This window comes from Carassius gibelio, chromosome A6 (assembly GCF_023724105.1).
Source record: "Carassius gibelio isolate Cgi1373 ecotype wild population from Czech Republic chromosome A6, carGib1.2-hapl.c, whole genome shotgun sequence".
In the NCBI taxonomy this organism is placed as follows: domain Eukaryota; kingdom Metazoa; phylum Chordata; class Actinopteri; order Cypriniformes; family Cyprinidae; genus Carassius; species Carassius gibelio.
In genome coordinates this window covers 10775093-10793705 of record NC_068376.1, presented here as the reverse complement: position 1 = coordinate 10793705, position 18613 = coordinate 10775093, and the positions used below count along the sequence as shown (strand labels likewise).

General features: G+C 33.9%; 1 protein-coding gene across 2 annotated transcripts in view; it reads left to right on the top strand.

Annotated features, from left to right (window-relative positions):
• The window catches only part of plxnb1b (plexin b1b), a 57154-nt gene extending 39034 nt beyond the window's left edge, over positions 1-18120 (top strand). Inside the window, exons 18-38 of one of the 2 annotated variants that reach the window (XM_052599338.1) lie at positions 700-836; positions 944-1120; positions 1747-1933; positions 2512-2754; positions 2873-3055; positions 3203-3351; positions 3655-3755; positions 4275-4492; positions 4942-5120; positions 5215-5281; positions 5535-5681; positions 8918-9083; positions 9264-9367; positions 10830-10914; positions 11766-11932; positions 12095-12255; positions 12768-12915; positions 13019-13083; positions 13172-13247; positions 13413-13487; positions 16518-18120. In XM_052599338.1, coding sequence (XP_052455298.1) covers positions 700-836; positions 944-1120; positions 1747-1933; positions 2512-2754; positions 2873-3055; positions 3203-3351; positions 3655-3755; positions 4275-4492; positions 4942-5120; positions 5215-5281; positions 5535-5681; positions 8918-9083; positions 9264-9367; positions 10830-10914; positions 11766-11932; positions 12095-12255; positions 12768-12915; positions 13019-13083; positions 13172-13247; positions 13413-13487; positions 16518-16622 — 2940 coding nt within the window. In that variant the 3' untranslated portion in view covers positions 16623-18120. Of the gene's footprint in view, positions 1-699; positions 837-943; positions 1121-1746; positions 1934-2511; positions 2755-2872; positions 3056-3202; positions 3352-3654; positions 3756-4274; positions 4493-4941; positions 5121-5214; positions 5282-5534; positions 5682-5806; positions 5836-8917; positions 9084-9263; positions 9368-10829; positions 10915-11765; positions 11933-12094; positions 12256-12767; positions 12916-13018; positions 13084-13171; positions 13248-13412; positions 13488-16517 lie in introns of those variants that run through there. The other variant, XM_052599339.1, reaches the window with a different exon arrangement.
• The last annotated feature ends 493 nt before the right edge of the window (positions 18121-18613 follow it).

Below are 18613 nucleotides of genomic sequence, written 5' to 3'. Positions count from 1 at the left end.
CCTACATGGGACACAGAAGGGGAATAATCTGGCCACTGCACCCAAATATATCATAAAAGTGTTCCTTATAACTTGTTTAAAGTCATATGATAGCTTGTGAGCTATCGACAATAATGACCACCGTTATGGCTTCAGAAGACTTTGAATATAGTGCATGTGTTGTATGGACTACTTGAATCCAATCTTTGTATTGTGCTTTTGTGTCTGTTTTGAAGCTTGAACACTCCATTGCCCATATGTATAATATGAATAGTAATTTTGTATTTAAATAACTTGCCCCTCTGTATAAAAGATGAGACTTTTGAAGCTAAAGTAGTTCTGTGGGATAAAGGTGAAGACAATATAGTTAATATTCAATTTCAGTGTGTTATGATACACTCTATACAAAACATGACTGTATTGTTCTTTGACGCGACATAAAAGCGTGGCTCTAAGGTTGCAGCACATTCTAATACATTTTGAATGACTCACGTTATGTTGTAAACCCCCCTTCCCCACACACACATATACATCCCCTATCACTCCAGCTCCTGTTTTTCATCTGATTATTAAGAACATGTTGGCACGTTGTTGGTATTTGAAAATGGTTGTTGTGGAATTCCTTCTGGCTTGAAGTCTGCAGAAGAACAAACTGTGATTATTTAGTTCTTGAATGCAGAATCTCTTCTGATTGTATCTCTCAACCTTGCATCCTTTAAGGACCCGAAGCTGATAGAAGTTTCTCCTCAGAAAGGACCAAAAGCAGGAGGAACAACTCTGACAATCACAGGCAGAAAACTGTTGACCGGTCGTGTTACTGATATTAGTGTCCTACTAGGGAATGTGCCTTGTTCATTGTAAGTACTACGTATCACTGTGGAAAACGCTCTCCTGTAGATTGGTGTAATATGAGGATTGTCTGTGAATAGGAACTTCTTTTATGCCCTTTTTTCCCCCTTTGTAGAATAGCAAGTGTTCAGGAGGAAACTATCAAGTGTCTGACTGGTGCTAGTAACAGGACAGGAGAACACAGAGTGACTGTGCGGTATGGAAACTCTGAGCGACATCTCCATGGCAATGGCTATAACTATACCCCTGACCCCAACATTACACAAGCCAAACCCTCTAAGAGCTTTGTCGGGTGTGTGTTTGAGTTTACCTGCCTTTATTTCATTTACATTTGTTTCTTTGTTGGGCACTTTTATCCACAGTAACTTAAAATGACAAATAATACACCAAAGATCTAAAGGTGAACATGAAGTGTTGAAAATAAGAGTTTAACTATTGTGTTTAAGAGTACAGTTTAGAACCAGGTGGGAAATAAGAAACCGCAGAAGCACAGAGAAGAAAACATATATATGTTTTTAAAATATGGAGTAAACATCATTAGGATTCAGTCAAATGCTGACAGAAAAGTTTTTTAGACATTTTATGATTATTGTATGGGACTAGACATGTACTAGAAATGTATATTTGTCTATATATATTTGGCCTGTACCTAGAAATTATTAAATGGGATTTATGTTGGATCTAAGAGTGTAGTGCACTGTAGTCATGCTTGCAGTCAGCGTGACTGTCAGAGTGCAACAGCTTACTGAACAAGAAAAAAAAAATAATGATAGGGACTTTTTTGGGAGTTAATTTTATTCATCAGTTGCTGATTCGTACCTGCATTAGAGCAAGGCTGTATTTATGAACTTTTCTTTTAGAAATTTCACAAAAAAAAAAAACAATCTTTAATATTCCTTCATTTACACATTTATACAGTGGAGGGCGTGTAATTAGCATTAGCGGCCAGAACTTGGATGTGGTCCAAAAGCCTAAGATGCAAGTGACCGTGATGCTCCCTCACTCCATTAACCCCTTGAGGAGACGCAGACGAAGGAGAAAAAGGAGTGTAACAGATGTGGACATGCAGGAAACAGACTGTACAGAAGATTGTTCTATCATAAAGGTATTGTGTTTTTTTTTTTTAACCTTACCTAACAAACATATACACTTAATTTATTGTGTCCCCAGTTTTGTACTCTGTTTCTAAAGTATATCTACAGATTAATAGACCATTCCAACACCTGTACCCAAAAATTTTAAGCCCATCTTCTCAATGTTTGCCCACTGATTCATTCATACACAATTGATTGAGATTAGATCATTCATTGGATTATACAGTATGAATGAAGTATTAATCTTTATTTAAACACCATGTATATACTATCTAATTTCATATCTGATATGACCATGGCAGGTGCATTGATTGCTGATTGTTATATTTATGGTTCTGATTGACTATCAACCATTTATTCTTTTATCCGGCACATTTATTAAAAGGGAGATTCAGAAAAAATTATAAAATTCTAAAGAAAATCTGTCTTGATTCACCATGGCTTTAAGATTGATAAAAAATGTTTTATTACATTATTAGATTAAAGTTTTTCTTGACAGTCTCCATAGTTATGCATCATTCTGTGTTAAATACTTAGATGACTTTGTCCACATTGTTATCTATTTCTCTTGTTTTCATTTTCTCTGTAGTTTGAGGAGGATTGCGAAGTGAAAACTACTTCTCTGTTGCTGTGTCGGACTCCTGGTGTAGATCCAAAGGTAGTTGGTGGCCATATGCTGGTTGAGTTTCTGTTGGATAACTTGCGCTTTGACTTTAAATCTGTCAGCCAATCACCTTTCATCTATGAACTAAACCCAGTCCTGCACCCACTGAACCGTCCTGATCCCACAAAACCATATCGTTACAAACCTGGATCAGTTATATCAGTGGAGGTTAGTGGGACTTTCTAAAATCTATCCATTTATTTATTTTACTTGTCAAGTTTAAGAACTTAATTTTATGCTGCTGCTTTTAACTTTTTCTTGGACCACTTTTCATTTCTTTCTGCAGGGTGTGAATTTAGACTTGGCCATCTTTAAAGAGGAAGTAGTAGCACTGATTGGTGAAGGAGTTTGTACTGTTAAAACTCTGACACATAATCACCTTTATTGTGAGCCACCATCCCAGCAGCCGCCACTTTCCCTTAGGCATGGGCGCAAGCGAGAGGGAGCTGAGGCCTTTCCAGAATTTATAGTAAGGATGAAGCCAACACCCTCACAAACTGAGCTTTAAATTTCACTTACATCTTTTAATATGAAGTGGCTGTAATTTGCAGTTCTTTTGTGGCAGATATTGTATTGCATGAACGGGGTGTGTAATAGTTTGTCCGTCTGTTTCCAGGTACATATGGGAAACTTGAACTTTTCACTGGGACAAGTGCAGTATGATTCTCCTAGTCACTCTATCTTTCCACTGGTGGCACAGATTGGTGTTGGAACGGTTGCTTCTCTTGTTGCTCTTATTGTACTTATCATCGTTTTTATATACAGGTGTGTATGTAATATGTAATGTGAGAGAATGTGCTAAATACAGTGCAGTGAAAAAGTTAGTACCCTATGAAGAATATAGCTTTTTCTGAACATATTTGGATTAGATTAGCATTTTACCAGTGTTAATGGATAAATAGCAATAGAATTTGATAATAAATTGCCCATCATAAATTGGAAAACACATTTTTGTTTGGAATGCTTACCTGCTACCAATGAATAATGCAATAAATCAATATTAAAACATTTACAGATTGGTAGATGAACTTAATTGATATTGTGTGCCCTCAAATCTCTTCCACTTAGGAGAAAGAGTAAACAGGCTTTGAGAGATTATAAGAAAGTTCAGATCCAGTTGGAGAATCTAGAGACCAGTGTGAGAGACCGTTGCAAAAAAGAGTTTACAGGTAAGAAAAAGAGCAAAGGATAGATTTTAATGATTTTAAATGGATGGTTTTCCCAGAAATTAAAATTGAAAAACATCTTCAGAAACACAAATGAAGATAACTGACCTTCAATTGATTGACATAATTTTTGTCTATCCATTGAATTGGACATTTGTGCTGCTGTTTACTATATTTCAAATGAGAATAAGGGTGAGTAAATGATAACCGAAATTTCATTTTTGTGGAACTAACCCTTTAAGTCTAAGAAAAGCTGTGAGCGAGGCCAAAATGTATTCCATCATTCATTCATAGTGGTAAATAAAAAGTAAATAAAATGATAAGAGTTGGACCTGTTGGTCAAAATAAGGTCACACTTATCCACTTAGATTCTGAAAGCTGAATTAATTTGAAATGTTCAATAAAGCTTCATAAAATGTTTAAACAAACCGCAAATTATCCAGTGCAGTATTTCAGCCATCATTTATGTTTCTCAAATCGTTCCTCTTAATAATCATCCAGTTGACTCTTAAACCTCCACAGATTTGATGACTGAAATGATGGATATGACAAGTGATCTGGTTGGATCAGGGATTCCTTTCTTGGAGTACCGCATGTATGCTGAACGCATCTTCTTCCCTGGGCACCGCGAGTCGCCACTTCGCAGAGACCTGGATGTGCAGGAGTGTCGCCGGGCCACGGTGGAGCAAGGACTCATTCAGTTATCTAATCTCCTAAACAGCAAACTCTTCCTCACAAAGGTAGCTAAAATCCCCTTATCCTCACTGTTGTCCAATCGCTCAAAGATGAGCACTTTAAACTCCCTGTGTATACCAGTTTGTTTTTGCTTAACCACTTTAAAACTTTAAGAAATTTAAGAACGTCTTTACACTTATGTAGCAAGACAAAATAAATATAATTTGACTTTATATATATATATATATATATATATATATATATATATATAAATATAATCCATCCTGCTGTCTATGTGAAACACTTCTGTTATTCTTAATACTCTGTACTTATTTGTACTTATTTTTTGTTATTTTGGGAAAGCATGTACTGTAAATAAGCTTTATAGCTTCTGAATACTTAGTGTACAATAATAAACAAGACTTTTTATGAAAGTTGTGTCTGTGAATAATTACACTAAATGATAACTCTCACCATCTTCTGATATTAATTCTCTCATGTTTCTTTCCTACAGTTTATCCACACTCTGGAGAGCCAGAGGACGTTTTCGCCCAGAGATAGAGGATATGTGGCTTCTTTGCTCACTGTGGCTCTTCACAGTAAACTAGAGTACTTTACTGACATACTCAAAACACTGTTGAACGATCTGGTGGAACAGTATATCGCCAAGAACCCAAAACTCATGCTCCGGAGGTATGGATGTTGCAGTAGCTGACATTAGAAGTACCAATTCAATATTCATTGTTCTCAAGTGTCTGTATGATTGAGGCTTTAATTGTCTTCTCAGAACAGAGACGGTAGTTGAAAAGCTCCTGACAAACTGGATATCCATCTGCCTCTATGCTTTCTTAAGGGTGCGTATAAAAATTGGTAGGATTGTTGTGTGAGAAATGAAAAAATAAAAATAAAATTCAGTTCTGAAAAATGTGATTAGATGGCTAACGGTATAAAACATTTTTCCAGGAATGTAATTACCCTCTTAAAACATGAGGATGTCTTAATTAAGACCGAAGAATAGTTTAACTCTGATGCCCTGTATGTGTGTTTTTGAGTAGATTACTCATGTTGTATTGTGTAAATGATTATATTTCTGCTTCCTGTGTTTAGCACTCAGCTGGTGAGCCTCTGTACATGCTCTTCAGAGCAATTAAACACCAAGTGGATAAAGGGCCGGTGGATGCATTGACTGGCAAAGCCAAATACACCTTAAATGATAACCGTTTGCTGAGAGAGGATTTGGAATACCGCACTCTGGTTAGAATCTTTGAATCTCTTTATTATACAGTTTTAGTGCATTAGACCAATTGGTTTCTGCCATAAAGCTTTTGTAAAAAACAAATCAATAAAACATTTTAATTGACTGAAACACTCCATCTTAGCTCACAGATTGCGTCCACGCTTACAAAATGTAAGTATCATAATGTTTAGTTACACTTTATTTTAAGGTGTGATTGTTAGAGTAAATATACCAATAGGTAATGATAAATATTAATTAAAAACATGTACTATAGACCTTATTCAGGGTAGCGGCATATTTAATTTGGGACAGGAATGAAAACGCGGCTGTGAGGGAGAGAAGCACAGTGTATTATATAGATTCTACTGTTGTTGAACAATTGTTCAGCTGATAAAATGTGTTTCAGGAACAAAAAAATTATAATTAGTAGACAAGAACTCCATAAAACAGTTTTGAAATGTATCATTTGGTAAAATTGTGTGATCTGGAATCTTTTGTACTGTTTGTGTCAATGTAAAGATCGGCGTTAAATTTAACATGCCATCTGACCTGACTACGGTGTATAGGGTTAGGATTAGAATTTGGTTTCGGGTTATTTGGTTGTAATTATGACTAGTTTAATGTTATTACTGTAGTAAGTACTTGTAACACGTATACTAAAGTACACTGAAAATAAAGTGTTAACCAGTGTTTTTATTTTATTTTTTTATAATTACATATACTGGTGAGCCAAACTCATAGGTGAAATTAATATTGTTAATCATCTTCTCACAAGGGCACGTGAAGGTCTAGGTAATTTCTATGGTAAATGAACAATCAGTTTATTCAGTCAATGTGTAGGTGGATGAGAAATGGGCAGGAATCAAAGATCAGAGTGAGATCTGGCAAGGGCCGAATTGTTGTGGAACAGCAAAGGTTGTGAGGTGCTCCTGAGCAGCATTTTTGAGAACTTACCAACAGTGGTCTGAGGAGGTGGTAGAAGGTCCATGTGTCAACCATTTTAATGATGGGCCTGTGTAGATGCAGACTGGCCAGAGGTCCCTTGATGATGACCCTTGTATACAGCCAAAAGCCCAAAGAATGGGCACACAAACAAAATAACTTGACCTTGGGGCAGTGTAAGAAAGTTTTCTTTTGCATCACATATACTTTGGGATGTAATTGGACCAGGATACACTGCAGGAAGATGACAAAGCTGGTTGAGGGACTGTGATGCTCTGGGCAATGTTCATGTAATTTGAGACATGCAATCTACCTGAACCTCATTGCAGACCAGGTGCATCATAGCAATAGCATTCCATGATGGCAGTGGCCTCTTCCAGCAGGATATTGCACCCTGCTACATTGCACACATTGTTCAGGAGTGGTTTAAAGAAGTGTTATGAAGAGTTCAAGTGTTGTCCTGATCTCCACTTTGCACCTGCGGCTTGCGCTGGACCAACCAGTCCAATTCTTTGGTGGCTCAACCTCGCAACTTAAGGACATGAATGATCTACTGCTAATGTCCAGTGCCAGATACCACAGGACACTCTTAGGGGTCTTGTACAGTACATGACTCGACAGGTCAGTGCTGTTTTAGTAGAACAAGGAGGGCCAACATCATTTTAGACGGTTGTAATGTTTTGGCACATCAGTGTATTATAATATAGAATTAACATTATTCTCACAGTAAGTTTTATGGGTATAGAAAAGAATCAATACCCCTTTAAAATAACCACATTTTGTTGCTTTGTAGCCTGAAATGAAGATGAACAACATTTTTTTTTATCTAGCTGCATTTCCTCGGTGTAACTTATAACATCCAATTGAAAGATATTACACCAATATGTCAGAAAAAAACTGAATCAGAGTTGGAAAAAGGATCCCCCTGATGTCAGTATTTTGGGTAACACTTTAGAATAAGGTTCCATTAGTTAATGTTAGTTAATGCATTAATTAACATGAACAAACAGTGAATAATACATTTATTACTGTATTTATTCATCTTCGTTAATGTTAGTTAATGAAAATACAGTTATTCATTGTTAGTTCATGTTAATTCACAGTGCATTGACTAATGTTAACAAGCACAACTTTTGATTTAAATAATGCATTAGTAAATGTTGAAATTAACATGAACTAAGACTTATAAATGCTGTAGAAGGATTGTTCTTGCTTAGTTCATGTTAACGAAAGTAATTAACTAACATTAACTAATGGAACCTTATTCTAAAGTGTTACGGTATTTTGTTAAAACACCTTTTGCTTTAATTACAGTCTTTAGTCTGTACAAACTTTAGTCTTACAGATTTTGCACATCTGGACTTAATACTAGGTAAGTGGGCAATATTTGCCCACTCTTCTTTGCAGAACCGCTCAAGTTCAGTTTGATGGTAACCATTTTTGGACTGCAGTCTTCAAGTCATTCCATAGATTTTTTATGTGGTTTATGTCTGGGCTCTGACTAGTCCATGCAAAAACATTCACCGTTTCCTCCTTCAATCATTGTGTGTGCAGTTTTGCTGTGTGCTTTGGGTCATCATGGAAGGTAAACTTTCTGGCAAAAGGCAGCAGATTTTCCTCAAGAATCTGACAGTATTTTGCCCCATCCATTTTTCCTTATATCCTGAAAAGTGCTCCAGGATATTACCACTTCCATGCTTTAATATAGTAAGAATGTTGTTATTTGGATGGTGAGCTGTTTTGGATTTCCACCAGACATATCTTTTGGTGTTGAGGCCAAATTATTCAATTTTAGTCTATTGTGGCTTCAGAATCTTCAAAGTGTTTTTTTTTTTTTTTTGCTGGCATGACTGGATGTGGCCTTTCTTTCATCCAGTTTGGAGTAACATGCTGAATCAGGGAGGGTCTGTGTTGTACCAAATAAGTTTCTCGTCTTATTAATGTACTTTACTGTGCTTCTAGACATTGATAAATCCTTTGAAAGGTTTTTTTATCCATCTCCTGACTTCATCCCAGAGATCTTTTGACAGTGCCTTTCCATCCATAGTTGATTCTTACTAACTGCTCAGCAAAAAAAAATTGCTGGTTTTATGGTGGAGGTGAAAGATGTGCAATTTAAATATAACATGGTTCAGATCAGAAGCCATGGTCTTGAAGAGAATAGAAAAATCAAATGGGATATTACAGACAAGTTTATAAGATTTATTAGAGAATCATAGGTGGATTTTTTTGTGTGCTTTTATAAAATGTAGATGATTAAAATGTGAAGTTAGAATGCTTAATTATTTCTTTTCTTTTTTTTCCGCTTTAGACATTGAATGTGTTAATGCAGGGAATAGGTGTGAATGAGGCTCAGCCAGTTGCTGCCAAAGTTTTAGACTGTGACACTATAACCCAGGCGAAGGAGAAGATACTAGACCAGGTGTACAAGGGCACCTCATACTCCCATAGACCACATGCTGACTCTGTGGACCTGGGTGAGAACATTTACAATTGCTCTGCTATTCACACATGTAGTCTACTCTCTCTTACTCATATCATTTGTTTCCTCTTTATGTCATATTCATTCATTCTTACATTCTTTTAGTAGTTTCTTTTCAAACTTTATATGTCTATGACTGTACATGTGGTTTTTATTGTTCCTTTGGGATTTCCAGAATGGCGGTCTGGTGTAGCAGGTCACCTAATCCTCTCAGATGAAGATCTAACATCTGTGGTTCAGGGCAACTGGAAACGCCTGAACACGCTCCAGCATTATAAGGTACAATGCAATCTTTAAATTACAGTGCTGTAAACCACTCAAGTCAAGTACTTCACAAAAAACAATGCTTAACAGATCCTTTTAGTGAGCAAGCCAATGGAAAAACTATTGCTCTGCTAACTTTTATGGGCAAAATCTAGTAATTTCTATAGAAATCAGTCAATTTAGGAATTTTGCATGAGGATTAAAATTTCCCAACACTTGTTTTTGCATTGGATTCAAGGAAATCTGCTTTGTTTTAAAGTGGAGGACCAAATAGGGACATACGGTGCCCGGGAAGTGACATGGTCAGTTCACTTAGTTTTGTTGTGGCCATTACATTATAACTCGTGGAAACATGATAATATGTTGTGGCCATGAGATATATTTGTTGAGGTAATGACACCCTTATGGCTTTATTGGTATAATTATCAGATAAATGATAAATGAGCGTGATGTGTTTTCATTTACAAATGAAACTACGTGAATGATTAATTCCTCAACGAAACACTTTAGTATTTATAATTATGGTCTATTAATTAGCCAGAAATATAATGATATATTAATGTTCATTAATATTCATATTTAAATGTTAAATTTAAACTGCAATCCAGAAAAGATTCCAGTAAGCATAATTAAGGCTTTATTTACATGTCGAGCATTTACAGTAGGCTATTATTTACAAAAGTATTCAGAACGTTAAGTAAAAAGATCGAAATGAAGCAAAATATGAATTTAAACGAATAAAACATATCCACTAATAAAAGTCTTATACTAATAATAATAATAATAATATAAAAATATTACGGGGGGAAAAAGATCAGTTAATGGACTTAGAAGACTTTATACTTAGAAGGATGGATAAAAATGTTTTCTTGTAGGCCTTTTTATATTATGCACTTTATGTTACATTTATTCATGATAAACTTTATGTGAATGTTCGCTATCGCATGTAATAAAGTCCGGTTGTAAAGGTATATGGTTAATATAATAATTTAATAATTAAATATTTTCTATAATAAATAATGTAATAATTTCATAATTCAAAATAAAATATTACTGAATAAATATCTGATAATCCCAGGTAGCTATGGTCAAGCAGGTTTGTTTACGCATTAAACTCGTGGAAAAATATGTCCTTCTTTCAGCATAAGAAATCATGGCCACAAGAAATGGATGTCCTTCCCTCAGCATAAGAATTCGTGGCCACGACATAAGGATGTCGTTACCTCGAGTTAACATAACATTCCCAAGAATGAATGTCTCATGGCCATGACATATTATCACATTGCCACAAGTTATTTCGTGGCCACGATAGAACTAAGTGAACCGACCATGTCACCTCCCGGGCACCATAGGGACTATCCTCATTTGACTGGTTCACATTTAAACTAAATCACATCCCAAATATTCCTTAGTTACATGAACTAAAATATAGTAAACACTTTTAACTTCTATTCTTCATATATTTTTTTGATTTCAGGTTCCAGATGGAGCAACTGTAGCTTTGGTGCTTCGCAATAGCAAACATATTCACCATGATACCCATGATTACATCGCAGGGGAGAGTGAGTACAGTATAGCGAACATAACTGTGCAAAATGTTCATGTTCACAGGCACGCAACACACAGGGCTGATTTTCATGATTGTTTAGACAGTATTGTATAAAAAAATTTAAATTAAAAGGGACTGACTATAAACTGTAAAAAAAAGATAAACAATGCATCTCATCTTCCTTCCACTGTAGAAAAGTGAAGCCAAAAGTCCCAGGATAGCTGCTGCTATCTTTCACAGATGGTGTCATTTGAAGCCTGAGCCTGCATAGTATCAAGGTTCTGCCTATACTAGATCACCCTCTTAAACTTTATGCAGCCTTGTTTTCCCAATTTTATGTAAATGTGCTTCAGTCTCCTCCTGAAGCCCCCAAAAGAAGTCTGCTGGTGCCTTGTGATTACTTCACCCAGAGAAGCAGTCAATCATAGTCACACCCTATTTTTAAAGCATCAGATAACTAATTAAATCTTTATAACTAAAAATGTATCTTACATCAGCATGATAAGAGCTATATTAATATGACGGCAACCATCTTTTGGCCTTTTTTAAAAAAATTTAAAGCTTGGCTCACCTTTTATTTGTTTACATGGAGAGGGCAGGATTTGTGACTTATACTACAGCCAGACATCAGGACATGATCGAAATGTGTGGCTTCACTTTTCTTGACATTTATATATATGTGTGTGTGTGTGTGTGTCTCATATATATGCAACTGTAAAAGGCAGCTCCAAAAAAAACAGTGTATACAATGTTTCATTAAACATTGTAGACTTCATTTTGGTAACTAACATTATCATTCTGTGTTCTCTGTTCAACACTTGAATATATTGCTTTAATTTATTGTCTTTCATTCTCCCTCCACAGAGACGCCCATGCTAGAGGATGCAGATGAGGAAGGAGTGAGACTGTGGCATCTAGTGAAGGCCAGTGAGGAGCCAGAGTTACCCAAACACAGACGAGGCAGTTTAAAAGAACGAGAAAGAGCCAAGACAATACCAGAGATCTATCTCACACGGCTCCTGTCAATGAAGGTATCTTAAACATGCGTTCACCCAGCCTAAAGATACAGACAAAAGCTTGAAGGAGAAGCCAAACTCATACCAGTCATGTACAACTCTGTCTAGTATACATAGCTGAATAACAAATGAACATACGCACACCTGTTTACTTGCTGTGTCTTTGTCTTTGTGTAGGGTACACTGCAGAAGTTTGTGGATGATCTGTTCACAGTTATTCTAAGCACTAGTCAACCAGTTCCTCTGGCAATCAAATATTTCTTTGACTTGCTTGATGATCAGGCAGTGCGCCATGGCATCTCAGACTCTGAAACTATTCACATCTGGAAAACGAACAGGTACTAATTAACTTTGTGACCAATTTAACCATAAAAAAATGCTAAATCCGGGAATAATGTTTTTTTTTCACACTGGAAAAATAACTGTCATTCATTTTCATTTTTCTCTTGCTACCCTTTTTATATTAACCTGTGATCTGTGATAAAGGGTCAGTACACCCTAAAGGTTTTTAATAAATTCTGTCGTTTACTTGCACACTAAGAGTGTTGTTCATTTTCCTGGGTAAAATACATTTTAGTTGTATAGACTTTGAATGGATGGACCAAAGTGTTAAGAGAATATTATCTTTATTTGTATCCTAAAGATAAACAAAAGTTTGCTTTTTTGGTGAACTATACCTTTATCCTAAGTGTTTAATGGAGCTACTCGGTGATAGTCTCATAAATGAATGGATTAGAATTAGATATTGAAAGCCTTAACCGGATTAAAACAATATTAGGTATCCACCTACAAGTGAAGTAATAGTTGAAAGTTTTCTTGATGATCTGATTTGGTTGTCTTTTGGTTTTAGTTTGCCTCTGCGGTTCTGGATCAACATTGTAAAGAACCCTCAGTTCATCTTCGATGTGCAGGTGTCAGATAATGTGGACGCGGTTCTGTCAGTCATTGCTCAAACATTCATGGACTCCTGCACTACCACAGAGCATAAACTTGGAAGGGTAAGAGACAAACAGAAAGGAACAGGAAGCCAGTAGAGTGGAATACAGACCTCGCTGAAGATTGAAAAACTGATACATTTTTTTTTTATTCATGTTTATCTAGGATTCGCCTATTAATAAGTTGCTGTATGCCAGAGATATCCCTCGCTATAAACAGATGGTTGAACGGTAAAAATACCTTGGACTACTTTATTACTGTATATAGACTATATTAGAAAGTCATCTTGTTCTGAATATCACTGTTTTTCTTAAATAGATATTATGCAGACATCAAGCAGACCATCTCTGCCAGCGATCAGGACATGAACTCCGCTCTTGCTGAGCTCTCCAGGGTATGTCTGTTTACTTCCTTTCGGTTGTAAAATTTGAAAAAGTCATATTGACTGTTTTTGAATTTGTAAAAGGTTAGAGATGGGGGGTTAGTTATAGTGTTTTGTAGCACTGTAGTAGTTTTGTTGTTCTTAAGATTTACACTCCACATTTGTTTTGACTGTCAGAATTACTCTGGAGAATTAAATTATCTGGTGGCCCTGCATGAGCTCTATAAGTACATCAACAAATACTACGACCAGGTGAGTCATGACTGGCTAAGATATTTAGAAGAATTTGTTAGCATTAGTTAATTACTATAAGCTAACAATAACTAACAATGTACTTCTATAGCATAATCTTAATGTTTATATTGGGTCACACTTTAGATTGCGGATTCTCACTACGGACAAGTATTAACTATGACTATTAATAAACTCTTAATTTGCTGCTTATAATTGTTAGTTGTTAATTTTAAGTAGGATTAGGGGATCTAAAATATGGTCATCTAGAGTAAAGCATTAATAAGAACTAAGTAAGAACTAATAAACAGACAAAATTTGTAAGTACTAAAAAACAGCCAATATGCGAGTGATATGCATGCCAGTAAGTAACTAGTTAATAGTAAGAATCGGTCCCTAAACTAAAGTGTTGCCGAATGCTGAAAAAAAATATACACTACTGTTCACAGGTTTGGGCTCAGTAAACTTTTCGATAGCACTTTCTATGAAGCCCGTATTTATAATACATTATAAGGGTATTCTTAAGGCATTATAATGAATGCATAATGCATTATAAAAAAAAAAAGTATAATATGTTATATCAATTCATGAATAATCATAACAACAATTATAATACATCATAATACTACCGTATTTGTGGTTATAAGTTTAAGAGTATGATTATTTATAACACACAATGAACACCATATTAAATCGACTTCATTTACATTATAATGGACTGTATCATATCTTGACATTGTTTATTTAAGATCTGCACATTATCTTACTACAGCTGAGAGTGGTTAGATGTTGAGTGTTATCTGAGTGTTTCTGTGAAGCTAATGTTAATTAATTGGTGTGAGCTTAATACCCCAACTGAAAAAAATGCTACGTTTTATATGCTTACATTTTATTTTGATGGTCCCCTTAATCAATCGGCTATAAGCAACTTTGCAACTACATACCAACAAACTCTCATTAGAGTATTAATATGCTCAAGAATGGCAGAATCTATTACTTGCAAAGACACTTATAGTCAGCTTATCTGTTGGTTGATCATCAAAATAAAGAGTTTATTTACAGTAGCACACATACTAATACTCCAATGACTGCTAGTTGACATGTAGTTGCAGAGTTTCTTATCAACAGCTGTCTAAAGGGTACCATCAAAATAATCAAACTAATATTACAATACAAATAGTTCAAAGCAAATGTTTCATATTACATATTCATCTGATCTTATGGTTGTTTGAGAGAGAATTATTATTATTATTATTATTATTATTATTATTATTATCATTACTATTACTGCTACTTATAAGTGGTCTTTGACCACTTTCAGTAAAGTAGCATCAGAAAAATGGCAAGATATGAGACTTATAATACATTATAACTATGAGAAATATAATCCATTGTAAAAGTGGATACAAGGTGTTCATTTTGTGTTATAAATAATCATACTCTTAAAAACTATAACCACAAATAAGTAAATATTATAATACATATACTAAAAGTTTTGTTATGAATATTTATGAGCGGATACAACATATTATAAGGTTTTTTATAATGCATTATGCATTCATTATAATGCCTTAAGAATACCCTTATAATTTATTATAAATATGAGCTTCATAGAAAGTGTTACCAAATTTTCTTTAAAGAAATTAATACTTTTATTCAACAATGGATAGATTAAAAGTGATTTTAAAAGAATACTGGAAAAAGTATACCATAGTTTCCACAAAAAATATTAAGCAGCAATGTTTCCAACACTGATAATAATTAAATATAATTATATAATATAAAAATGTAAATAATAAAATTGAAACCTAAATAGTAACATTTTAAATATGTAAAAATATAATAAAATGTTAAATAATATTCCACAATGTTACGGTTTTAATGTATTTTTGATCAAATAATTCTCATTTTTTTTAAGTTGTTGTATATTGCTAATTTGTTCATGTAAGCTACTGCATTATGAGAAATTATACATTTTTAGAGACTGTTTTCTGCTGCCTCTAAAATTGTGCATATATATATATATATATATATATATATATATATATATATATATATATATATATATATATATATATATATATATATATATAAAATACAGACCAAAAGTTTGGAAACATTACTATTTTTTATGTTTTTGAAAGAAGTTTCTTCTGCTCATCAGGCCTGCGTTTATTTGATCAAAAATACAGAAAAAAACTGTCATATTGTGATATATTATTACAATTTAAAATAATGTTTTTAAATTTATTATACTTTAAATTATCATTTATTTCTGTGATGCAAAGCTGAATTTTTAGGATCATTATCACATGATCCTTTAGAAATAATTCTAATATGATGATTCATTATCAAAGTTGGAAACAGTTCTGCTGCTTAATATTTATAAATAAAATAATAATATAAATAAAAACAAAAAAAAGGTATGTTTTTTAAATATACATATTTTGTAATAACAATATACACTACTGGTCAGTATTTTTTTCTTTTTTTTTAAATAAAATCAATACATTTATTCAGCAAGGATGTGTTAAATTGATAAGAAGTGATAGTAAAGAAAATATATTATTAGAATATATATTATTAGAATTATTTTTTTTTTTTTTATAAATGCAGTTCTTTTTAACCTTTTATTCATCAAATATATTAGACAGCAGAACTGTTTCCAACACTCATAATAAATCAGAACATTAGAATGATTTCTAAATGATCATGTGATAGACTGGATGTTACATATGTGACACTGAAGGCTGGAGTAATGATGGTGAAAATTCAGCTTTGCATCACAGGAATATTTTTTTTTTTAAAAGTATATTCAAATAGAAAACTATTATTTTAAGTTGTAATAATATTTCACAATATTACTGTTTTTTTCTGCATTTTTGATCAAATAAATGCAGGCTTGATGAGCAGAAGCAGAAACTTCTTTCAAAAACATAAAAAATAGTAATGCTTCCAAACTTTTGGTCTGTACTGTATATATATATATATATATATATATATATATATATATATGCTGTAATTTTATTCCTATATGTGTGTGTTTGTTAGATTATCACTGCCTTAGAGGAAGACACCACCGCTCAGAAGATGCAGCTTGGCTACCGGCTTCAACAGGTTGCTGCAGCTGTAGAAAATAAAGTGACAGACTTGTGACCATGGACAAAGTAAAAAGTGACCATGGAGTGAAAGTAATAAGTGTGGAGACACCGATTGGTGGCTATATGAACACATGGTACAGGTATTTAGGTACAGTTTCAATTTGCAGTGCTACCATGTGCAGCAAGAATACACAAAGATCCTGCTCTTTTTAGCTGTATTAAATCGGACTACTAACAAAGATAAATTAAGACCCACAGCGATTTGTGATGTGTTGGGTTAAAAGTGTGTAGCCTTTCACTTGAATTGTATTTTAATTTTATTTTTTTAATGTTTTGAATATGGTTATTCCCATTTCAGTCCTTTTCATTTTTAAAAGCCCCGAAAGCCTTGTTGAGTTCATGAATACTATATTATCACAGTGGAGGGATTCATTTCTGCATGATTATCATGAAGATCACATATACACACTCACACTCTTGCTTGGTCATGGCCTCATAACAGAACACCTTCACCTACCTCCTCGCTTTGTATCTACCAGTGTGTTTGTATCCAAATTTTTGTTCACTGGTGGTAACGTTTGAATGTGATTCAGCATTTGCAAAGTTGTTAAAACATGCCACGACTAACACACTGAAGTAAAATGTTATAGAACATTTTCAGCTCATTAGAATATTGTAAATTGTCCTAATGATCAGTAAGTGTCACTGGAAAGTAAAATATAAAAGTCTATTTTGTTAACTTGTATAAATCTTGACTGGTAAGACCAATTCTAGCGACTTGTTACATATAGTGTCATTGTTTCAACTAGTCAGGTCAAATGATGTTTAGCCAGTGTTTTTTTTTTTTTTCTTTTTGGATTAATTTTAATCTGCTAATGTCTTTTTAAGCCTTTTTTTTTAATTTGAGGGGCCAACATAGGATTGAATTCATTAATCATCTCTTACCACATCCTCTTAACATTTCATCAGTATGGAATTTTAAATACTGACACTTTTATGTCGGTACATTTAAAGGATCGAAATCTTTAGTCTTCATGTGAGAAAATATGATCTGTATTGTATGTAAAGTTGTGCTTAAATATATTAGTGCTGGTCCACTGTAAAGGTAAATAGACCACTCACTTGCAGTTCACTTCTTTTGATCAAAGACCGTTCTCAAACACTGAATCATAAATGTGACGTAAATAGAAATTGTCCGAGAAAAGATGTGACTGTGTCATATTTACTAATATTTTTAGTGTAGAATGTTGTAAATAATGACCGAATTGTTACGTAGCTTCTTAGAAAATTCACAAAGAGTAAATTATTATAAAACTTATAAACTGGTCTTTAAAAGAGAGGTTTAACAATCAGCTTACAAACTTAATGTTAAGCTGTTCTATAGGTGTTTGGTTCTGAATGTATGCGAATTATGGGAATACAAATGAAAGATTACTTGATACAATGTCTTTTCCATAACATCACGTGAAAACTATAGTGATTGTCTTGGGGTTTAATGTGAACTTGATGGTATCGGTTTAATAATTAGGATAAATAAAGTTTACATTTGGAGAGCTCTGCCAGTCGCTGTTCTTCTTGTTTCTTAAAACTCATTTGGTATTAATAATGTCTATAAGGACTAGTTATGCTGGAAGCTCTTAGCCTTAAATAATTCCCCGTATTGTCTTTTGATTAAGTGGTTACCTTATGTGAATGACTGTATGACTGCCTACACTGTATGCAAGTATTTTCTGTGTATTGAAAGTATTTTCATGATTATGTGGTTGTTTTTAAGAAGGGCAAAAGCAAAGAAGGGTAAGTCAGGGTTTAAAAGAAAAGAAATGGTCTAAAATGGTGTGAATAGAAAGGTGTCAGTATAAAATAATCTGGGGTATGGGTAAGGTTGAGCATTGTTTGAATTTTTAATGATTCCAATTCTTGTCAATTCCAAATTTCGATTCCAATAAGGTAAAAATAAAATTCTGGAATACGTTGCTGAAGGTCAGGAATCGTCTAGTTGTTATAAAATTCAAATTTAGATTACTCTAATCGATTCCTTTATGCGCA